At 41.4% G+C, this 25,139-nt stretch overlaps 2 protein-coding genes across 2 annotated transcripts; one reads left to right on the forward strand and one right to left on the reverse strand.

The window, feature by feature from the left end:
• The first annotated feature begins 230 nt into the window (after positions 1-230).
• Positions 231-2,396, forward strand: LOC135528027 (SPRY domain-containing protein 4-like). Its single transcript, XM_064956786.1, has 2 exons — positions 231-426; positions 1,405-2,396. Exons 1-2 carry the CDS (start codon positions 294-296, stop codon positions 1,944-1,946), a joined length of 675 nt encoding a protein of 224 aa, XP_064812858.1. The 5' UTR covers positions 231-293; the 3' UTR covers positions 1,947-2,396.
• Positions 2,394-22,966, reverse strand: LOC135528025 (glutaminase kidney isoform, mitochondrial-like). Its single transcript, XM_064956785.1, has 18 exons — positions 22,596-22,966; positions 21,495-21,579; positions 18,269-18,390; positions 15,328-15,457; positions 13,573-13,652; positions 13,165-13,328; positions 12,325-12,383; positions 10,941-10,973; positions 10,790-10,848; positions 9,137-9,203; positions 8,969-9,019; positions 8,186-8,362; positions 7,778-7,909; positions 7,442-7,534; positions 4,624-4,685; positions 4,282-4,358; positions 4,020-4,083; positions 2,394-3,732 (listed from the first exon to the last, which is right to left on the reverse strand). The coding sequence occupies exons 1-18, from the start codon at positions 22,802-22,804 to the stop codon at positions 3,573-3,575; spliced, it is 1,824 nt and encodes a 607-aa protein (XP_064812857.1). The 5' UTR covers positions 22,805-22,966; the 3' UTR covers positions 2,394-3,572.
• Positions 22,967-25,139: the final 2,173 nt, after the last annotated feature.

The raw sequence follows: 25,139 nt of genomic DNA on the forward strand, positions 1-25,139 counted from the left end.
AATAGTGGAATGGGGTGGGTTTTTTTTGTTTTTTTTAGAGAGAGGGCTAATAGTTGGCAGGGTAATTTTGCCTTTACCCCAATTTTATAGTACGGTATCAAAAACCATTGAATGTCGGTAGGCCGTGAATTGCCTCACACTCCCTCCAGTACAATAGGTGGCGGTGTAGGCACCTTAAATTCGATGCGATCCGGACAACACAATCCCAAAGAAGAAGAAGAATTGTTTAAAGACAACCTGAGTGAACTACCTTCATTTTGTCCACCATCTTTGGCTCTGCATTGTAAGTGAATATGGCAATGCTCTTTGGCATGGGACATTATTGTCGTCTGGCAGGACGAGTTATGAGCGCACTGTCCCGCAGACAAACGCGTGGTACTCTTCTTCCAGCGACAAGTTGGTATAGCACCCAAACGACTGGCGATAGTGAGTATAAACTTGCACTGCGACTGCAAGGGCCCACTGAGCGACGCGCCCTTTGCTATGCATTAGTTTTAGCGCATAGCACATTTGAGGTCCGAGCAGGGGAGATTGAATAATATCAACACTGACCACGCTCTCACGACCACCTTCTTGTATTGCCTTGACATCCACACGTGTGTAGACGATTTTTTTTTGCGTCAATTAACTTTAGTTTTGAAATCTGACATTTTACCAAGTTTACAGAATTTACAACAGAACATAGTTTTGAAAAGTTTGGTTACATTGTGTTTGGAAGGGCAAGTAAACTGCATTTCAGCTTTCTATAGTGTAGTTGAATACTGTAACTCAAATCGGTTTGATAGTACATCACTGGTTACTTGTAGGCCACATTCCTGATCCTCTGACGGGGGCCAACTTCAAACATTATGAGATTATGAGACACCAGTATGAGATGTGTCATGCCGATCATAAATACCCGACGTCCTGCCAGCTACGGTGACCGTGTTGATTAACAATGTTATTTCAAAGGTTTACAACGTAGATTTAAATTGTCGACAGGATGTTACACTGTTTTGGCTTGTTATGTTGTATAACGCTTTGGGTGAGTTAAATAAGTTTAATTAATGAACAATTTATTAGCCTGTTATGCAAGATAAAGGGAATATTTAATGTTTTTAAGATATCGCATGGCATTTGTCTCCACTTTCACCAAGCAATAGCCTATGTATTTGCTCTCTAGGGCAGGGTTTCCCAATCTCCTTGCACGTTATGTTTTTTTCACGAGCACTACACAGCTATTTTCAAATAATCAAAAATTGATGATTAGTTGGTTATTTGAATCAGCTGTGTAGTGATAGGGCAAAAAAAACAAATGTGCACATCTGACAGTGGGGGCCCAGGACAGAGTTTGGGAAACCTTGCTCTACAGAACATTCAGCAGTTGTCAGTATCTATGAATCATTTCCGATGTTCTCTCTGTAGAGCTGCAGTTTAAGCTGGATGACAGGACAGCCCACAGCAGTCTGGACCTCTTTAAGAAGGACACAGGCGTCATCTACCGCATCTTGGGCCTAGACCCCAGCCATGTCCAACAAAACCCTGAGCGCTTCCGGGATTGGGCCGTGGTGTTCGGAGACGGACAAATCACAGGTGGCCGCCACTACTGGGAGGTGACGGTGGAGAAGTCCTCAGAGTTCCGTTTGGGTGTGGCCTTGGTGGCAATGTCAAGGGATGACTGTGTGGGCACCAACAGCTCCTCCTGGGTGTTCGGCTACGTCCAGCGTAATTGGTTTGCAATGACAACCAACCAGAGGGTGCCGGTGACTTTGATGGGGAAGCCTGACCGTGTGGGCATCCTGTTGGACTACGAGGCCGGCCTGATAAGCCTGGTGGACATCCCAAAGGCCAAGGTGATCCACAGCATGAGGGCCATGTTCAGGGGGCCTCTCTGCCCAGCGTTTGGCTTGTGGGATGGAGAGCTGCTTACACACTCAGGTCTGGGGGAGCCCGAAGGCTTGAAGTGAAGCATCTCTACTGATGACAATATGGTAGAGAGGTGGATAGTGGTTAGGGAGATAGGAATGGCAATGTACATTCTGACAACTTGGTTTTTGTAAACTGAACAGGCAGCACTTGAAAATGTCTTTCAAATCTCCTATGAAAAGCAATATTCTCCATCAGGATTTGGAGAGCAGGGAGTTTGTCCAGTGTATCATTTCACTGCTGTACAGACTCAGGCAAACTCATCACAATAAGCTATTTTTGTTACCTCTTGTGTAATATTTTTTAAGTCGGAAATAAATGGCAACAATATAAAGCTGTCTTGTGTGTAACGAGATCATTAGGTACTGGGAATGTTACTGTTGCTTAAAGTCCTGACATTCTCCATTCTCTTGTCAAACTTGAATTAAACCATGCCTTTTTTAGCCTTTTGATATGCTGAAATTGTATGCCAAAATAAAAGGTTGCACATTTTCAGTCATTTATTTACAGCAGAGCATAACATATGGAAATCAAGCTCACATTGACAGTTTAACCTGAGGAAGCAGTCTGTAAAACAGCAGGAAAATCCTGGATGTGCATCTTAGTTTTGATGTTACAGAATCAGTCTGTTCTGTAGTAAATAGACAACATTCATGTGCATATAACAGGAAATGCTGATGAGATACTATCATACATTAATATTTATTAGTTTCAATCACTCATCACATTTAGACATGTTTCTATATTAACATAAGTTAAGTATTCACAAGGAGAAAAGACCAGAATTAAAATGGTTATATCCCATCCTCACAATACATGGCTTATTCACTCATATCTTAACCTGTTTATGAAACTGTTCTACTTCCTATTGAGGTAGATTAATATTTATAGCCTTATATTATGCAGTGTAAAAATCCCTTAAAATATTAATGCTTCATATAAATTATACACTGGCAATTGAGTAAGGACAAAGTGTGTGTACATATAAATCAATAGCTGCCAAGTTCATCTGAGTGGTATACTACAAAGTAAGTGCAATGCCTTAGCCAGCTAACTTGCCAAAATATTCTGAAATAACTTAACCATTTTTTTTCTTTTATTAAAGATGAGCATTAAATGCGCATGGTCTGACTCGACAATCAAAAACATATACGTTTAGGTTTCTTAATGAACCAGAAAACCAACAGTTATTTCTGGTTAATCAAAGTTAGCTGGCTAATGCATTGACCCTGCTTTTTAGTATACCCCTCTGACTAGCAACTGATCACTTGTTGGTGTCATATCAGCTTTATACAGTGCTACAGTGATTCTGTCCACTCCTGAAGACTCCTAAAGCTTTTATGTGCAGCAAGCTGGACAAAGAACGTGTGCATGGGACCTTTATACGTAGTGACGTGTGACCATATCAACTATACTCACTCAATTAGCTACAACTCTTCATGACTCTTGGCACAAAATGGCTGCATTTATTACGAAACGTCACCTATCTACCTGAGAAGAGGTAAGTTCACTTGCTTTCCACCATATTGCTTTAACCAACCCAGTCTTATCAGATCTGTTATGGGGAGTGCTAATGAACAAGGATATTGGGGAAGGGCACAACTATCTGGAATGAAACTGCCAGTGCCTCTTGTATTAAATACAATATGGTTAGACATCTCTCCTGTCTAGCTCAAACCACAACCTTCACTGTCTAATTTTCTCTGGTCTTCTGTTTTTGACTGGGACCCATTACTGCATAGGTACATCTGCTGGTACTCCGTCAAGACCGACACCACCCCGTCCCGACCAAACTGCCTGGCGTCATCCAGGGGTGTGTTTCCCCACCTGATAGAGAGCGCAATATAAGCAGTAATGAAAAAACTTTGAAATACTGCTGCAGAGGCAAAGGAAACAAGGGTTGGTGTGCTAAGTAATGCTCTGACTGAGTCTCAGAACAAATCAGGTCATAATAGCCCTCGACTAGTCTGGTGTAGTTGGGTGATTTTAAAGGCCTGGACACTTTTAAAACCACCAGTCTCCATTATGCATGCCGGAAGGACCTTTACAATGGAACATCTCTCAAAGATGTGTGAATTATTAAAAGTGACATGCAGATGAGGTGGTGTCCCTACCTGTCCTTTATATGGGGGTTCACTTTACACATCTCTGTTAGGAAGATCACCGCTTCCACATGACCTGAACAAACAGGAAGGAAGAATTCAATCTCAATATATGGCAACCAACTATGCATTCACATATCTATAGTTATCCCAGCGAAGCCATCCACTCCAATTAAACCAAAGCAGACACACTTGAATTACAACCCTGAACAATAAGGTGAAGTACATGCTATGTGAGAGAACAGTTTTATCCCTGAAAAATATGTAGGTGCACCTTCGACTGATGCCACGTGGAGACCTGTACGAGAATCATAGTCTTTCTCTTCCATGTCCACAGCCGAGAGAGCAAACCTAAAGGAGAGGACATGAGCGAGAGAAGAAAAAGAAAGAGTATAGCGAAAGGTTAATTGGAATGACAGATGGTGTAATTATGAAGTTAACTGAAATTGATTTGATACCAGGGGTGGTCAGTTCCATGCTGCACAATAATTAATTATTGAAGCCATATTCTTCTTGCCTATCTGGCGCCAGCGCTTGCTTATGAAAAGGCAAACTACATTTCTAGTAAACCAGAAAGACCAACTATAATATAACTATCCCAAGATTCTGTCTTTACCTCCTCAGGGCAGAGACATCACCACTGTAAACTGCAAACATCAGGTTAACCACTGACTTGTTCTGAAGGGTCAGAAGAAAACATCACAATTATGGGTTATCAACATAGAAGGATATTGAAGCACAGCGATGTTTCAGATATTGTGGCGGAAGCATAAACACTAAACATGAATGTTCTCAAGAGGTATATTTGAGAAACATTTAGTATACTTAGGGCCCGATTATGACTTAGGAAATGATGCCTTTATTATGCACTTCTCAGTAGTTGGTATTCAGACTTACCGTATGAAGGTGTGTAATGGCCGTTGCAGGCGTGGCTCCCTGGCGCACTCTGAATAAATGTAATTCAACCGCTGAAAACCCTTCCACTTGCTGGCCAACAGATTGTCTATTAAATACGGTTTTCAGTACATTTATTTTAAGCCATCCATTTCAATACGATGTACCCACAATTAGAATTTTTCGAGAGACTAGAATACATCAAGAGAACGGGTTCAGAAAATAACGATCAATGACATAATACCATCTATGCATCTTGGTCTTAGTTTCAGCACCAACTGGTAGATTAAAAAATAAAAACTGGTTTGGAGAGCCTTTATGCACACAATGTATAGTTGAATAAAAAATACAGTGGTTTGATTCATCCTGAAAGCTGTTATACTCAAGTTCAATCCATGAAATCTTGTAAAATTAAAAAAAAAAGTTAACAATGGGAGCTGAACAAGTCCTATAAATAAACCTACTCTAATTCTCACTAAACATGGAACTGTATGACAACGGTCCAGTCGTCATGAACCGTGCGCCAGGCTCCAGGTTTAAACTGCTATATGTCCCAAATTATTGCCCAATGTTAGCCTAATATGATCTACTAATGCTAGCGACCATCAGGAATAACTTACCTAGACGTGACAGAGGAAAGAAAGGTAAATGGAATGATGCTAAATTTAAGCTACAAATTTGAGAAAACTAACACTAAAGTGACAGTTATAAATGTATGTGGCTCCCAAAAGTGGCTAATAAATTAACATGATAGAAATTGTAAAATAAAACAGAGAAAAGCCTGGGCATAGGTTATAATTCAAACATTCTAAAGAGCACACATCAACTCGGCAGGTTCAGCCCTACAGAAGCCAAGGTTCACGCCTACAGAAGCCAAGGTTCAGGCCTACAGAAGACAAGGTTCAGCCCTACAGAAGCCAAGGTTCACGCCTACAGAAGCCAAGGTTCAGCCCTACAGAAGCCAAGGTTCACGCCTACAGAAGCCAAGGTTCAGCCCTACAGAAGACAAGGTTCAGCCCTACAGAAGCCAAGGTTCAGGCCTACAGAAGCCAAGGTTCAGGCCTACAGAAGACAAGGTTCACGCCTACAGAAGCCAAGGTTCAGCCCTACAGAAGCCAAGGTTCAGCCCTACAGAAGACAAGGTTCAGGCCTACAGAAGACAAGGTTCACGCCTACAGAAGCCAAGGTTCAGGCCTACAGAAGACAAGGTTCAGCCCTACAGAAGACAAGGTTCACGCCTACAGAAGCCAAGGTTCAGCCCTACAGAAGCCAAGGTTCAGCCCTACAGAAGACAAGGTTCAGGCCTACAGAAGACAAGGTTCACGCCTACAGAAGCCAAGGTTCAGCCCTACAGAAGCCAAGGTTCAGCCCTACAGAAGCCAAGGTTCAGCCCTACAGAAGACAAGGTTCACGCCTACAGAAGCCAAGGTTCAGGCCTACAGAAGCCAAGGTTCAGGCCTACAGAAGCCAAGGTTCAGCCCTACAGAAGCTAAGGTTCACGCCTACAGAAGCCAAGGTTCAGCCCTACAGAAGCTAAGGTTCAGGCCTATAGAAGCCAAGGTTCAGGCCTACAGAAGCCAAGGTTCAGCCCTACAGAAGTCAAGGTTCAGCCCTACAGAAGCCAAGGTTCAGCCCTACAGAAGCCAAGGTTCAGCCCTACAGAAGACAAGGTTCAGCCCTACAGAAGCCAAGGTTCAGGCCTACAGAAGCCAAGGTTCAGCCCTACAGAAGCCAAGGTTCAGCCCTACAGAAGCCAAGGTTCAGCCCTACAGAAGCCGAGGTTCAGCCCTACAGAAGACAAGGTTCAGCCCTACAGAAGCCAAGGTTCAGGCCTACAGAAGCCAAGGTTCAGCCCTACAGAAGCCAAGGTTCAGCCCTACAGAAGCCAAGGTTCAGCCCTACAGAAGCCGAGGTTCAGCCCTACAGAAGCCAAGGTTCAGGCCTACAGAAGCCAAGGTTCAGGCCTACAGAAGCCCATCGTTTGAGTGTCCAAATGATTTAATAGAAATCACGGCTGCAACATTGATAATCAATTAAAAAGGGATTTAATATTCCCTGCTATTTTGTTTTAATTATCATTTTGGAGGGTGAGGGTTACATGCTTGTTTTTTTTACGCTTGGGGAGGGCCAAGTAAAAATATATTTTCCTCAGGGGGAGGTATAACTTTCACTCCCCTAGCTCTTATCCGTGTATAAATGACAGTGCATGGACAATGCTGTTATTTCTATCAGAAAAAAAAGAAAGAAGATGCTTTTTCCACTTGGAACCAGCAGGCTCGCTCAACCTTATTCATGGTTTCCTCGCACGTAAAGGTGGTGGAATTACGAGGGAATTAAGACAAGGTCAGAATATGGCTTATCTGTAGACACATCTTTGCCACACCTTCATTTTTTAGCTCTCCAACCCGAACGAATAGTGGTTGACTTCAAGGTCAGAATACGCATTGAGAGAAAGGTGCATAAAAAGGGAATTAATGTTCAATTTTCACACTCTTAACCCGGGTCGGATTCAGGACCTTAGTGCATACTCTATCCCTTACCCTATCATCAAGTGAGAGTCTGCGAGGGTCCAGCTTCCTTGCAAAGTGTCTCTGGTTGTCATAATTGTGGAAGTTGAAGAGAGAAACCAGCTCCTGATCAATCAGCAGACAGAATGGGAAAATGAGACAGATTTATCTATTATTCAGTGTTCTATTCTTTTTTAATCTTCCATATTTAAAATGTATAATACAGAAACAAATATATACACTCAGGTATGACATTGACATTACTTTTGATATATCAAAAAACAAGGTAATCAACGAGAATAAATATCTACTGCTGGGTATGGTAAAAACTTATGTCATAGGGGATTGAAATTCTTCTTGTCTGCATACCTGACAGAAGTGAATGCCTCGGACACTATTTCCGACACGGTCTAAGGGAGGAGACCAACACATTATTCCCATGATATTAGGGACCACCAGCAGCACTGCACCCGACACGCCAGACTTAGCAGGCAAGCCCACCTGGAAAAAAAGAAGGGACAAAAAGCAAGAATGAAGTTAAGTATGACACTTACCTTGTCTCATCTCTTTTAACTGCATTGATCTGACAACACAGGATAGGTGAGAGCAACATGGCACCTCTGAGATAAAGGGGAACGTTCTATTTTACCACATACAGTATGATAAACAAAGATATTGGATAAATGATGATGAGATGGGGATGTCTCACTTTCTCTTCCTTCACTGTGATAAGGCCACCTCAGGTCATTGACCTCTGTCTGTTTCTCAGTGACTCACATGGAAGGCGAACTGGCCAGAGAAGTCGTACATTCCGCAGGAGTGCATGAGGCTTAGGGTGTTCCGCACAGCCTCCGCACTTAGCACCCGCTCGCCTGTGATTGGACAGATGCCCCCGTTGGCCAGTGTGGCGGCCATGACACAGCCTGATTCACAGGTCACCTCAATGGAGCACAGCTGAGAGGAAAACAGAACAGTTGAGACCTCTGGTTTATTGTACAGTCAGGTTTGAGAAGTAACTGATTACATGTAATCTGTTATTACAACATAAAAAAAACTGTAAATGTAATCTGTTACCAGCAAAATGATTGTAATCAGATTACAGATATTTTTGAAAAACTAGATGATTACTTACATCAGAAAGAATGTTTGTAAAAAAAAATACATTATTACACCTTTGTTTTCTCAATGACATTCAATTCAGCATTGAATGTCATGGGAAAGGATTACGTTTATTCCACCTGAGTGAGTCTGACCATAAGTCAGAGACCACTATAATGATGCACCAAATGCATTTGATGGATCCTTTAAGTCTTTTTCTAATGCCTCTTAAGGGGAAAGTAATCCAATAGTAACTGAAAGTAATCAGAATATGTTAGTTTGTACAATCCATAAATTATGTTTCTGATTCCAATTTTGGACAGGTAGATAGTAACTGTAATGGAATACATTTAGAAAGTAACCTTCCCAACCCAGGGTAGTACTTTACTCACATACAGAGTGTTTCCTCCAGAGACAGCAACTATGAATACAACAGCAAATCTCTTTAAACATGAGTCTCACCTGGAAGTAGAAATCAAGGGCTGCAATCATATCTGCATTCTCAGGAAAGCACTACCAGGCAAAATGAGAGAGAGGCCACAGTTTCAGGACAGGTAGTATAACTTATAGTTTTAGAGTTTAGAAATTGGTTTAACTATTGGGAAGACTCTGTGAAGCTCAAACACTCACTTTTTTCTCCTTCAGGTAGTAACCAATAGCAAAATTCCTATCCCCGGTCTCCTTCTCTGATTGAAAACTTTGAAGGCAAATACATAGTGGGCTTCAAAATTACTGGCACCCCTGACTGGCAATGCACAAACAATACTTAAAAAAATATAAACAATATAATTATAGAGATAAACTCAAAATAACAACATGTGAGAAATACCATACTTTATTAATGTTTCAATGGAACCCACCAAAATCCTTTATTGATGTAAAAAATGTTTTTAAATCCATGTCCTCCAAATCAAGGTTTCACAATTAATGGCACCCTTCAAGAATATTGTAAATAACATCTACCAAAAGTAAATCAGGAATTAAATTCCACTTATTTAAGTTGATCTAAGCCTTAAGGAACTATACTGAGTCATTACATCACTTCCTGTTTCACAAGGGTATAAAAATGAGGTTACACGCATGCAATATCCCTTTGTCATCCAACATCATGAAGAAAACAAAATAACTGATATGAACAGTTAAAAAGCTCACGGGTAGAGGACGCAAATACATTTTGCCCTCCAGGATAGGGAGGAGGATGGTGAGAGGAGCAACAAAATTGCCAACAATCACTGTGAAAGAATTGCAGGCCTTGGTGGCATCTCAGGGTCACCAGGTTTCAAAATGCACCGTCAGACCCCACCTCCACATCCACAGGCTCTTTGAAAGGGTTGCCTGAAGAAAGCCCTTTCTGACCCCAAGACACAGACGCAAGCGCTTGGAGTTTGTCAAACGTCATTTAAATTATGACTAGAAGACGGTGCTCTGGTCAGATGAGACCAAAATTAAATGTTTTGGTCAGATACAGCATCGGCATGTTTGGCGTCAAGATGCATGCAAGGAGAGGCACCTCATACCCATGGTGATATATGGTGGTGGGTCAGTGATGTTTTGGGGCTGTTTTAATTCCAGAGGTCCAGAGGCACTGGTTAAGATTGATGGCATAATGAATTCCACCAAGTATCAGGCAATTTTGGCTGACAATCTGGTGGCCTCTGCCAGACGGCTGGGACTTGGCCGTAGGTGGACTTTCCAACAAGACAATGACCCAAAACAGACCTCAAAATCTGCACAGAAATGGTTCTGTGACAACAAAATCAATGTTCTGCCGTGGCCATCTCAGTCGCCGGCCCTCAATCCAATTGAAAACCTGTGGGCTGAGTGGAAGAGGGCAGTTGATAAGCGCAAACCCAAGAATGTGAAGGATCTTGAAAGGATCTGCATAGATAATGGTCCAAAATCCTTCCAAATGTGTTCCTTGACCTTGTCAAACATTACAGGAAAAGACTCCATGCTGTTATCCTTGCCAGAGGTGGTTGCACTAAGTACTAAATGAGGAGTGCCAATAATTATGAATCCTTGATTTTGGTGAAATGTATTTTGTATTAAATTATTGTATGATTTTGGTTGGTTCCATTGATGTTGGTAATTTGAGTTTCTCTCTATAATTATATTGTTTATATTTTTAAAAGTATTGTTTGTGCATTTCCAGTCAGGGATGCCAGTAATGTTGGAGCCCACTGAATTAAAAGCTGTTTATCACACCACAAATTCCACTTACTGTATGGTCTGAAATCTTTAATCATTTTATTTTCATACTATAATGTTCAATTTGACACTCACGTAGCGTTGCTGAAGCCCACATACTCCGTGCCAGCCATCTTCTTCAAGTATTCCATTACCTACGATAAAAGATGTCAGTTTTTCCATTACATTTTACTAATAAGAAGCAATTGTAGACACGTCAGAAGTCTGAAACTTAAAGGATACTCACATAATCAAACCTCTCTGCCTTATTCGAGTTAGGCTGTAAAGAAGAAGAAGAAGGAAATCCCTTTAGTACAGTGTTCTTGTGCTGAAGTCATTTTGTATTGACACTATGCAGAGAGCTGTTCTGTCCCTAGGTGGCAGTGTTTGTGTATTTTGGCACCAACAGTACAGTGTACTGGTGAGTCAGACAGATTCTGGGTGGGTGTGCAGGGTAGGATTAGTTGCGGTATCTGTCTGTCTGTCTGTCTGTCTGTCTGTCTGTCTGTCTGTCTGTCTGTGTGATGTGATGTGTATAACATGGGCTAGCAGCTCGGGGGCAGATTAGCTTAAGTTTCAGGGTCCAGTGAAAGATCAGCAGCAAGTCGTTAAGTCACCAAAACGGGCAGGGACTGATACTTCCCCGTTGAGTGGTCCTCAAGGAATAGGTTTCTTCAAATGTGGTGCGACCCTGGGCTTATTGGTCAGTGATACTCTGATGAAGTGCTCCTCAGTGATGACACATCTTTCCACTCATAACTTCAGAGAGTTCTGCGCTCTCTGAAAGATCAAGTGAACTTTGCGCAATATTTATGAATGAATTGCATAAACTCCAAATAAAATGTGCTAGGAGTGCTACACTTAATTGGAAGAGTACAAGTCCTTCCCTCAACTTGCCCAGTGCAGTATGGGCTATAGACTATTAGCCAATGAAATGACTCATCCATCTCGATCTGTTCTCTCTTCCTGTACTTAAAGTTGTCAAAGACATGCATTATAATACTTATGATTGTCAGACATAAACACACACCCACCCACACAATCACACATACAGTCTCTCACCCACAGACAAACACGCCTTTTCTTCCCAGCTGTCTCATTGGCCTGTCTAACACATACACACATCCTGTCAGTCCCACCCTCACCCACTAATGTATGTGACCTGAATGGCCTAAGAGGCAGCTGGTGAAGACAGGCAGCTAGGCAGGGAGAGGAAAACACAGAAGAATAGAGGTCCATGTCTATATAGAGGACTGCATTCTTTCCCCACTGCTGTATCTGTTAGAGTGAGGGCAATGCTGACTGATAGTGAGGGTTGGCGAGTCAGCTGGAGATAGTTTACTGACCTCTGTCCACACTGTATTGGGCCATAAGGTGAATTGGTCAATGATTGAGGGTGGTCTGACTGTGACACTTGGCTGTACTAGTTACGACAGATTTCCTGATTTCCTGTATATTTGATATTGTTTGGTGTACAACAGTTTGCACTCATTGGCAATGCTTAATCTGTGTGCATGTAATGTACTCCTGATATTATTTAAGTTAGCTAGCAAAGATTTTATCTATCCTCTCATTCTAAAACCTCATGAAAGGTTATGGGAGATTATAACATCACCCAGGAATCCCCTTACCTTGAGCAGAGAACTGATGACGATAGCCCCCGCGTTCACCATAGGGTTGTGTGGTTTATCTGTCCAAAGAGAGAGAGGACAATGTTATCACTGTAGTGCACTCCACCACCATATAACCTAAAGATATGGCCGCTTTCCAAAGTGAACACGTATGTGCGTGCCAGAGGTGAACATGTGTAAAGACACCTAGTCAGCCGTAGCCAGCTTAGAGGGAACCTGCAGATAAGCTGTCTTGACTGGTTAATGATCAGATGTCTTGTTCTTGCTCTATCGACTGTATCTCACCAGTAAAGACCTACAGCATATTGTAATCATTGATCAAGTCGATTGGTAATTTCCCTGTTTCTCAATCACCTCCCACTGGGCAAAGACTAGTTGAATCAATGTGGTATCCACGTCATTGCAGCCAAAAATAATCATTGTGATGATGCTGAATCAATGTGGGAAAAGTTTTTTTTGTTGATTTCATGTTGAATTCACGTTAGTTGACAAAAAGCGAATTTCAATCAAAACTAGACGTTGAACTGACATCTGTGCCCAGTGGGCTGTAGTTGCAGAGAGGTTGGTTGTCTTCTCTTTACACAATTGTTCACTAAAATGTGTAATTGTTTGCTTCCAGTGTAATGAACTATTCACTACCCTATGATTGAGTTAGCTTAGATCAAGAGATAGGGTCAGAGATATCATTGAGTGTTCAATGTAAGACAGTTTTTTCCTCAGTACTCCTCAGATGCATTCAAGTGTGGGGCATCTACACAGAAGTCAACACAGAGACATGTAGTAGGTATGTGAGCCCAGCCATAGGCAGACAGGGATAGGGTTAGGGTTAATCTCTCTCACCCTCATCATTCAGTGACAGCTGGTTGAACTTGAGTCCGCTAGGCTCTTTGCCCACGTAACGGTGCACATGCTCACTGCCGATCTCGTGCACAGCGATGGCGTACTCCAGTGGCTTCACACATGATTGAAGACAGAATGGAACCTTGGTGTCACCTGCAGAATGTCTGCATCACACCAGCAGGGGAGAGATCATGGGACAGTGAGGGCTGAGGTGACAACAGACACAGTGGAGGATTCTGCATAAACAAGCTGGGCAGAGACTGACAGGGCAAGATGAGGGGATGACATGTGGACTGCCTGTTCAAAGCTCTTCATTTCAGTAAAATGGGTTGTGTCATGATGGAGTGCAGTGGTGATATACTGTAAAAAGAGACTATGTACATAGATCAGATGATGCTGTAATCATACCTCTGCCCATCCACTGTGCATAGAGACACTCCCCACAGATTAGGGCTGAATTTAGCCAGTTGAGGAATGTAATCTGCTACCTAAGAAAAGACACACAAAGGAGTGGATTGGATGAGTGTGTCAAAGGCAGGTACAGTGCATTCGAAAAGTATTCAGACCCCTTCACTTTTTCCACAATTTGTTACGTTACAGCCTTTTTCTAAAATGAATTAAATTAATAGTTTTACTCATCAATCTACACACAATACCCCATAATGACAAAGCGAAAACAGGTTTTTAGATATTTTTGCAAATGTATTGAAAATAAAAAACAGAAATACCTTATTCACAGAAGTATTCAGACTTTGCTATGAGACTCTAAATTGAGCTCAGGTGAATCCTGTTTTAATTGATCATCCTTGAGGTGTTTCTACAACTTGGAGTCCAACTGTGGTAAATGCAATTGATTGGACATGATTTGGAAAGGCACACACCTGTCTATATTAGGTCCCATAGTTGACAATGCATGTCAAAGAAAAAACCAAGCCATGAGGCCGAAGGAATTGTTCGTAGAGCTCAGAGACAGAATTGTGTCGAGGCACAGATCTAGGGAAGGGTGCCAAAATAATTCTGCAACATTGAAGGTGCCCTAGAACACAGTGTACTCCATCATTATTAAATGGAAGAAGTTAATAACCACCAAGACTCTTCCTAGAGCTGGCCGCCTGGCCAAACTGAGCAATCGGGGGAGAAGGGCCTTGGTCAGGGATGTGACCAAGAACCCGATGGTCACTCTGACAGAGCTCCAGAGTTCCTCTGTGGAGATGGGAAAACATTCCAGAAGGACAACCATCTGTGCAGCACTCCACCAATCAGGACTTTATGGTAGAGTGGGCAGGCTGAAGCCATTCCTCATGCAAAGGCACATGACAGCCCGCTTGGAGTTTGCCAAAAGGCCCCTCAAGGACTCTCAGACCATGAGAAACAAGATTCTCTGGTCTGTTGAATCCAAGATTGAACTATTTGGCCTGAATGCCAAGTGGCACGTCTGGAGGAAACCAGGCACCACTCATCACTTGGCCAATACCACCGCTACGGTGAAGCATGGTGGTGGCAGCATCGTGCTGTGGGGGTGTTTTTCAGTGGCAGGGACTGGGAGACTAATCAGGATCGAGGGAAAGATGAACGGAGCAAAGTACAGAGAGATCCTTGATGAGAACCAGCTCCAGAGCGCTCTGGACCTCAGACTAAGGCGAAGGTTCACCTTCCAACAGGACAGCGACCCTAAGCACACAGCCAAGACAATGCAGGAGTGGCTCTGGACAAGTCTCTGAATGTCCTTGAGTGGCCCAGCCACTCATACCCAAGAAGACTCAATGCTGTAATCACTGCCAACTGTGCTTCAACAGTGTCTGAATATTTATTTAAATGTAATATTTCCATTTTCCCCCCCAAAAAAACAGTTTTTTTGCTTTGTCATTATGGGATATTGTGTGTAGATTTTATTTTTTTTAGAATAAAGCTGTCATGTAACAAAATGTGGAAAGAGTGAAGGGTCTGAATACTTTCCGAATGCACTGTATGTATAGTACATGTGTATGTACATGTATGTACAAATGTAGTGTGTGCATGCCTTCATTCAGTACGCGCATGAGAGTGATATCATTTTAGCATATCCTCATGTGGATCTGTAGGTGTGTAAGTGTACAGTATGTGAGAATGTTTTTAGCATGTGAATTCCAATGTACATAGTGCAGGCATCCTAACAGAACTCACGTGTCCCCCCTCCTGCCTTTGGGTACTGTAGTACAGCTGGTCCATGTTGGATGCAAACACCTCAAAGTCTGGGATGATGAACTTCCTCCTGAACGCCTGTGTCAGCAGCAGGATGTTAGCACCCACACACCTGAAACACATCACAAATACAGAAATATCACATGCATACTTTGTTTGTTACATAGGTAATGGCTCAGTGTGGCTCAGTTGGTAGAGTGTGGCACTTGGAACAATAGAGTTGTTGGTTCCATTCCTGTTGGGGCCAACCGTGGGAAGATGTTTTGCATTGGGGGTGCTGGACGAAGAGGGGAAGGGGGGGTTGCTGAGGAGAATTTTTGTCCGCTCATACAGGAGTAATAAAGGCCTAGTTCACACAGGATTAATATAATTGTGTGTAATTGTATTTTTATTATAATTAAATTTCTTTATTGTATATATATATTATATATTATTTCCATTTATCATGGGGTGCACCCCTACTTCCCGTTTGCTGTGTCTAGCGATAACCACTGCTGAGTCCGCAACAACCAGCTGTTGTTTTTTAGGGGAAACGGAAAGAGAGCCTGTGATGCGACTTCCACTTTTGGACGTTAACAAGGTGACTCTCCATCTTAACTCCTCCTCCACATTTACTGGGTTGTTAAAACAGAGCATGAAGAAAACCTCCCCCAACAGGTTCTATTATTCTTGTCAAAACCAGTATGTAGGGGATCTAGTTTCAGGTGTTTCTTTTACGCCTGCTACGTTAGATTAGCCTAGCGGTTTGAGTGTTGAACCAGTAACTGAAAGGTCTCTAGTTCGTAATCCCTGAGCCGACAAGTTGAAAAACCTGTCTAAGTGCCATTGAGAAAGTCACTTAACTCTAACAACCCTACTCTCCGAAGGTGTCTCAGGGAGTGTTATGGATATGTAAAAAACATGGTTTTCCAATTCACACGTGTTTTAATATACACTTGTACAAATATAAGCACCCACCAAATTATTATAAATTACCATACAAAAAATATAAATTAGTTTAGATTATTTACAGTATATAGTATTACTACTGTATTAATACACACAGTGACCTTTAGCCCTGATACACGACTGCTGACTCCTATGCGGCGTCTCGGAGTCAGCCATGTATCAGGGCTAAGTGACCTATAACAATGGAACAGACACACTACTGATCCTATGATGAAATCCTAATGACATCAACAACATAAAACTGGACCTCAACTGGGACAGAATTAAATGCTGACAAGAGACAGGCTTTCATACTGTAGATACACACCTGTACCATTATATATAAACAAAGCACTACGTTTAGTAAGCACTGAGGTGATCTCAGCTGGGTTGAGCTGAAAGATCCGCCCCCCCGTTGCTTGTTAATACACAACTTGTTTAGAGTTTGGGGGACTGGGGAGGCTAATATAGGGATTGCAGAATTTATACATTCACCAGAAATGGGAGATTTTTTATTTCTAGTGGTCTTTTTCCAGTGACCACCTCAGAATGTTCCTCATAATGGGAAGACAATATCTAATCACAACACAATATTGTTATTCTCTTCTCCATGACTTTATTTGTGTATTTGGGCCTAGTTTCTAAATAATACCAAGTACAACACCAAATCTCAATCTAAGTTGAGCAAAAGGACAGTAGATATGCAGTGTTCAATTACTGAAACTGTAACGGCGTTCTTCGTTTGTCAAAAGAGAGTCGGACCGAAATGCAGCGTGTTGGTTACTCATGTTTTTATTGAAGAAAAAACGGAACTATACATGAAATAACTAATAAATACAAAACAACAAAACTGAACGTGAAACCTAATTACAGCCTATCTGGTGAAACTACACAGAGACAGGAACAATCACCCACGAAATACAAAGTGAAACCCAGGCTACCTAAATACGGTTCCCAATCAGAGACAACGAGAATCACCTGACTCTGATTGAGAACCGCCTCAGGCAGCCAAACCTATGCAACACCCCTACTCAGCCGCAAATCCCAATACCAACAAAAACCCCAATACGAAATACAACATAAACCCATGTCACACCCTGGCCTGACCAACAAATAAACTAAAACACAAAAATACTAAGACCAAGGCGTGACAGAAACATAGTTATTAAATGTAAGAAGTCCACCACACAGGACTTAGTGACCCACTACAGTAGCACACCAGAGTCCGAATCATCACTGCATTCATTAAGTTAAGTTTGCCAGTTAGGAATTAATACTGTTTGGACAGCAGTCTAGACTCCCTCGGAGCTTGCTGATAAACTGAGCTCCTAATACAACTGGCACCGTCTGCAGTTCACCCACTATGATGGACTTTCATTAGCTCCCGTCCAGACTTAAGCCCTGCACAGATGTCATACTCCAGAGCTCTCTCTCTCTCTCTGCATGTCACAGAGTGTGAGTGTGTGCGTGTGTGTGTGCATGCATGTGTATGCGTGCATGAGTAAGGTTCAGAGGCAGCTGTCGGCCATAAAATGACAGATGCTGTCACTCTGTCTTTCTCTTACATTAACCCCAACCCCAACCCAAACACTACAATACAACCACAATCACACAACCTTGATGCTTAATCTTTCCTAACAAATATCCACCTGTTATCTGTAGAGGCATGCAGAGTGGACACAAATACACTTAGAGATAGTGAAAAACAAAGTCTTGGAAGTTTCTAGTAAACACTGGGGTTCCTTCGCACAGTGAAATACCATATAAATGTCACTTTCATAACATTGCCATGTAAAAATGGGATAGTGTGTGTGGTGTTTTGCCAATCAGCCGGAAGAATGAGAATATGGTATGTGTGATAGAGAAAGTCATAATACATTATGTTAACTGTCTGAATTAAAGAATCATAGTGTTTGTCAATATTCTCTCTATACCATCCTACTAACGTTAGAGGATGTATATGGTAAGATGAAAGTGAAAATCGAGCATAGCTCACTTCCTGAAGAGTTTCTGGTCCACCATGACTGTTCCGGCAGATTCCCGCATGGCCTGGCGCAGATGACGCATACAGTCCCTCAGCCTGGGATCAGATGTCCACAAACCTGTGCTCTTCAACGCCTGGAGGAAGGAGAGAGGAACATTTAGAAAACAAGAGTGAGAGATTTATTTTAGAGAAAATTAAAAAGAAGGGAGAGGGAGGGAAGAGGAAAAATGGGCATGTAGTCATGGAGAGCTGATCCAGAACTGGGATAGCATCTCTAGGGAAGGGTGATAGATATTTGAGCTCTAAGATAGCTGGTCCCGATGCTGGTCCTAATAGAGTACTAGGGCTGTCAAATGATTAAACCATTTAAATCGAGTTAATCGCAGGATTGAGCTGTAATTTAAGATTTCTTTTAATAAGCATAACAAGAACGTCTTGATTTTGTCCAAAGTAATGGTTAGCAAAAAAACAAGTAATTTGATCAAATACACTTTCTTTAACCTCAATGTGAACTTGTTTTGAAATTGCATTGTTGTTTTTAGCACTATAGATTATGTACAGTATTTTGGATGTTTTCGGTGTATTTTGAATTATATTTTATTGACTTTTTTCAATTTTTTGTATTTTGAAAAAAAAGTGATGCGCTAAAATTACAAAAACTTAACTCAGGTTAACTGATTGACTGAAAGAGTTCTTATTTTATTCATGTTTTGGTACATAACGATAAGGACATGTATAGGTTATTAATAATAATTTAATTGATCACTTTGAGTGACTTTTCTTTAGCTATAGAAGAACTGAAAATATACAAGACTACAATAATTGTTTAAGTGTGTCACATTCAATACCTGAATTGGAACAAATGATGATTTTATCTACAGGCACAAACCCTGTTTTGCCATTATGTGAGCAGCAACAAGGGTTCTAGCAGTCCTGTAAACAGCCCTGAAGGAGGAAGGTACGGTACATATCTAGTGCTTGAAATCCCTCCCCTAAGCCAACTTCAAGTCATGCCGACAGCTATATGCAACGTGTGTCTATTTCTGGGGTATCATGTACATTGACAGCAGACTTGCCTCATAGGAGGGTTCAGACAGTTATTTTCAAGCCTGGGTGTCTGAGCAATGCTTTAATGAGCAACACACATTGCTTGACTGGACTGTTGTGTTCAGTTATTTTATGTCCTTGGTCACATAGGATAGTGGCTTTCATGAGAGCCTGAAGTGATATTCAGACATACTGTATTGGACAGCAGCATTCAAAGCTATGTTTACTGGGGGCAGTACTGGGTGTTTTTCCATTCCTGACAGAAGCAAAGATGACAGAATTTTAGAGCTTTTGAGAAATTGAGTCATCAGATGAGAGAAGTACTTCAATAACACTCGTTAAGTAACAGAATTGCTCTATGAGAACTAAATATAACCTCACCACACAAAGAAAGGATGCTGTTTCCTGGTAGGTCTGGAAAGGTGTAAACCCCAATTAGCCTAATCTCTAATCTATTGTGACAGTATTCTGTAGCCACAGCTGCTGTTCAGTCAGTCCTTCCAATGTGTTTTAGTCAAACTCCTTTGTGTCACTGTTCCCTGTCATGCCAAACACATACAGCGTAGCATGACAATAAATGACAGATCTCCCTCCTCAAAACTGAGATCAGTCAAAGGTCAAAGCAGATGGCAACCGTGTAGTCACTAGCCACTTTAAACAATGCCATTTAATATAATGTTTACATACCCTACATTACTCATCTCATATGTATATGTATATACTGTACTCTATATCATCTACTGCATCTTGCCATCTTTATGTAATACATGTATCACTAGCCACTTTAAACAATGCCACTTAATATAATGTTTACATACCCTACATTACTCATCTCATATGTATATACTGTACTCTATATCATCTACTGCATCTTGCCATATTTATGTAATACATGTATCACTAGCCACTTTAAATTATGCCACTTTACCCTACATTACTCATCTCATATGTATATACTGTACTCTACACCATCTACTGCATCTTGCCTATGCCGTTCTGTACCATCACTCATTCATATATCTTTATGCACATATTCTTTATCCCTTTACACTTGTGTGTATAAGCTAGTAGATGTGGAATTGTTAGGTTAGATTACTCGTTGGTTATTACTGCATTGTCGGAACTAGAAGCACAAGCATTTTGCTACACTCGCATTAACATCTGCTAACCATATGTATGTGACAAATACAATTTGATTAGATTTTTAGTAGCACCTGTACAGTTCTTTAAAAAGGTACAAATGATGTAAGAATATCAAGCATTGCATCAATAAGAAATACAATTGGGCATACATGCTGTACTCTGAATGCTCTGGTTGAGGTACAACTTCGTGTTGTTCAACTGCTTGAGAATGCAGTGCCCAGATACAGTAGTTATTTTTTCATATCATATGCTCCCTTACCTCTGACTAACCACTAGAAATGCCAGTGCATCTACCCAACCCCAGTCTATCCTCAGTGGTGGAGCGATTGGCAGACCTGGGGTTTGAACCCCCGTTTCCAGGGGCAAGGTGTAGTCCACTGGACAAAACTCCATCACCCCAATTATGGTGAATTATGGTGTAAAAGCACGGGGAGTGGTCGTGGACACTGGACACAGAGTTTCTTCACACATCATAAAATGCTATGTTCAGCGTGTGTGGGCCTATGGACGAATGTGCTTGTGTGATATTTTCACCAACTGCGCTGAGACTTCTGTACGTGTTCTAAATGATGGTGTAAAAGCACGGAGAGGGAACACAAAGTCTCTTCATGTCAAGCAAAGAGGCACGGAGTTTGAAGGTAGGCCTTGAAATACATCTACAGGTACACCTCCAATTGACTAAAATGATGTCAATTAGCCTATCAGAAGATTCTAAAGCCAGGACATAATTTTCTGGAATTTTCCAAGCTGTTTAAAGGCACAGTCAACTTAGTGTATGTAAACTTCTGACCCACTGGAATTGTGATACAGTGAATTATAAGTTAAATAATATGTCTGTAAACAATTGTTGGAAAAATTACCTGTGTCGTGCACATAGTAGATGTCCTAACCGACTTGCCAAAACTATAGTTTGTTAACAAGAAATTTGTGGAGTGGTTAAAAAACAAGTTAATGACTCCAAGTGTATGTAAACTTCCGACTTCAACTGTAGATTAAGTTCTACATGGTGTTACACAGTGAGAGAGGATGTGATGAGATGGAGACTCACAGAGATGAACTGAGAAACTGAGATCATCTCTTTACCCTCTGTGATGGTGTAGAAAAGAAGGTCCATCCCAGAGATCAAGCAGTTCCTGTGAAGCCCAGACAACACAGTGCACCATGTCACAATACTAGTGTAGGTCTTACAGGGAGGGACATTGTTGAAGATCACCACTGCATCCACGTTTTACACTGTGTTTTGATTGTGTTGACTCATCCGTAGAACTTTCCTTAAGACATACTGTACATGTGCAAAGGAGCACTTAATCATTGACAGCTGTGTATGAACAAATGTTCTGTTTTTCTTTTCACCCCAGCACCAAAAGGAGAGTGTAGTAGGGTATGTAGGGTAGTGTAGTGTAGGCCTAGTGTAGTGTAGCGTGCTGTAGTGTAGGCCTAATATAGTGTTGGCCTAGTGTAGTGTAGTGTCGGCCTAGTGTAGTGTAGCAGGCTGTAGTGTAGTGTAGTGTCGGCCTAGTGTGGTGTAGCAGGCTGTAGTGTAGTGTAGTGTAGTGTCGGCCTAGTGTAGTGTAGCGTGCTGTAGTGTAGTGTCGGCCTAGTGTAGTGTAGCCTATAGTAATGCAGTTCATGCTAATATCAGCTTTCAAACCAATTCCACTGACTACTCAGCTCCAAGTTCTTAAATATAGTCTACGACACCATTCTTCCACGACAAATTCCATAATTCTGTTTTTTGTTGAGGGTGGTGGAAAATGCTGTCTCAGGCGCCACTCCCGAATCTCCCATAAGTGTTCATTTGGGTTGAGATCTGGTGACTGAGATGGCCATGGCATATGGTTTAAATCATTTTCATGCTCCTCAAACCATTTAGTGATCACTCTGCCCTGTGGAGAGGGGCATTGTCATTATATGTGAGCATAGCCATGGTAGCCAAAATAATGGCCTGCCCAGCCTTTTTATACATGACCCTAAGGACTATGGGATGTTAATTGCTTATTTAACTCAGGAACCACATCTTTGTGTAAGCACTAGCTTTCAATACTTTGTATCCCTCATTTACTCAAGTATTTCCATTATTTTGGCAGTTACCTGTATATACTGTACATATTCCCTTATTGGTAGATAATGTGACTGAGTACGTATGTACCTGCACTCTGTTTGGTCCAAATCATTGACAGCTTGATGGTGTTGCTGCCTGTTGTGGTGCAGTGCTGCGCTCGTGCAGAACAACTGAAAGGGTTGCTGGCTCCTGGAAAATACATTGCTGTCACTCCCAACTAGTGCGGAGTTGACTGCATGTTTGAGCAGTTGTAAAACTCCCGCATTAGTAATCCGCAGACGTTTCAGAAAATGCATTATTAAAGGCTGGATCGCAACCAAAAGAAATATAGCGCTGGGTTAGGTTAACAAAGTTCAAATAGAATAAAAACTGTAGAGACATCAGATCTGTGTCCAGTGCGTCGTTCCTCGGAGGCTTTATATCATTTGTTATGCATGCTAGCACAAGGACATGTGGGGGGTGACGTTGTGACTGGCAGAAGTTGGTTGACAGATGAAAGAGGCCAGTGACCAATGACAGCTGAGGCCAGACCGGGAAGAGAGTGAGAAATTTTACGATCCATGGCACAGGTATGATTTCAATGACGTGATTGAGTGGTACATTACAAATCTAATTTTAGGCTACTTTTCTGAGATGCATCTATGGAAACAAAACCTTTAAAAGACTTGCCGTGTAGTATGTAATATTATGTAATCTTGTTTGTAGTTCACAACTGTTGAACAAGGTAATATCTGTGAACCTGTAAATAAATGTGAATATATAAATAATACTATTATCCAACATTATTTTGAATTTAACTGCTTACAATTTGATAGCCACATTGGCTTTAGGGAAATGAAGGCAACCAATAAGGCGCAGAGATGGCATTGGGAATTTTCTAGTAATTTGTATCTTGTGTAGCGACACCATATGGTAATGTATCACACCACATGTGGGCCTACTATTAGCTTGTAGCCTACTATGCCATAGTATAGGCCCTATGGATCTATAATCTGTGTAGCGATGACATGATTGGACATTTTTACTTTCTATGTTTGCATATCATATTATTACATTCATATGAACATGATTATACTCCCCATTACACAAAGCACAAATAGGTTTGCTACTACAGTTGTAAGTAACAATGTGCACTTCACTGTAATAGCGGTCTGAGCAGGACTGATTTTTGGTACCGTGCTCTCCGCTCCCACAAGATGTCATACAGTATCCTGCCGCATTCCTGATTTTTTGTCGGTATCCCACATGCTCCTGCCAGATCTCATCCAGTATTATTTCATTACCTTTAGTGAATGATGAACAACATACTTTCCAATGAGAACTGCAAGCTGACAATTGCTTTTATAATTGCTTTTATAATTCATCACAAGTGACCACATGAACTCAATCACATCAGATAATTGTTTTTGCCACCAGTACTGTGTGAAGCAGGCCCACGAGCCGGTTCTGTAACGTGAGCCCCAGTAGAGGAGGGGAGAGAAACTAGCAGACATAATGACAGAGGGCTTCATGTGATATACAGTACTAGTCAAAAGTTTGGACACACCTACTCATTCAAGGGTTTTTCATTATTTTGTACTATTTTCTACATTGTATTATAATAGTGAAGACATCAAAACAATGAAATAACACATATGGAATCATGTAGTAACCAAAAAAGTGTTAAACAAATCCAAATATATTTGAGATTCTACATTAGCTTGAAGCCTACTATGCCATAATATATGCCCGATGAACCTATCATCTGTGTAGTGATGAAGGCCTGATTCACACAGTTTCCTCTGAACAGTTGATGTTGAGATGTGTCTGTTACTTGAACTCTGTGAAGCATTTATTTGGGCTGCGACTTCTGAGGCTGGTAACTCTAATGAACTTATCCTCTGCATCAGAGGTAACTCTGGGTCTTCCTTTCCTGTGGCGGTCCTCACGAGAGCCAGTTTCATCATAGCTCTTGATGTTTTTTTTGCGATTGCACTTGAAGGAACTTTTAAAGTTCTTGAAATTTTCCAGAGATTGACTGACCTTAATTTCTTAAAGTAATGATGGACTGTCGTTTGTCTTTGCTTATTGGAGCTGATCTTGCCATAATTTGGACTTGGTATTTTACCAAATAGGGCTATCTTCTGTATACCACTCCTACCTTGTCACAACAAAACGGATTGGCTCAAATTAATTAAGAAGGAAAGAAATTCCACAAATTAACTTGTAACAAGGCACACCTGTTAATTGAAATGCATTCCAGTTGACTACCTCATGAAGCGCAGTGCAATTGCCTGGGTAAGACATTACAGGCTACTACAGCAAACATAAGATAATAGGAACCTACACAGGTGCATTTATACACCTTTTCTCAACTTTTTTCTCTAAACATTTACAGTGTTCACCTTATTGGATATCTATGTCTAATGCAATATGAAAACCCTAGTTAAGGAGAGGATCATCATAAATTGGTGGATTACATTTACCAAGATTCTACCAAGAGGAGCTCACTTCCAGGCAGTTTGCATCATTTTAGGAGACATGATTGTTGTCATGCAGACAGTCAAGGCCCCCAATGGTCCCTTGACTCCCCACCAACCGTCCTCGTAGTTGAAATGTTTCTGCATACATCCATATTACATTACATGGGTT

Source organism: Oncorhynchus masou, chromosome 33 (genome assembly GCF_036934945.1).
Source record: "Oncorhynchus masou masou isolate Uvic2021 chromosome 33, UVic_Omas_1.1, whole genome shotgun sequence".
Taxonomy (NCBI): Eukaryota; Metazoa; Chordata; class Actinopteri; order Salmoniformes; family Salmonidae; genus Oncorhynchus; species Oncorhynchus masou.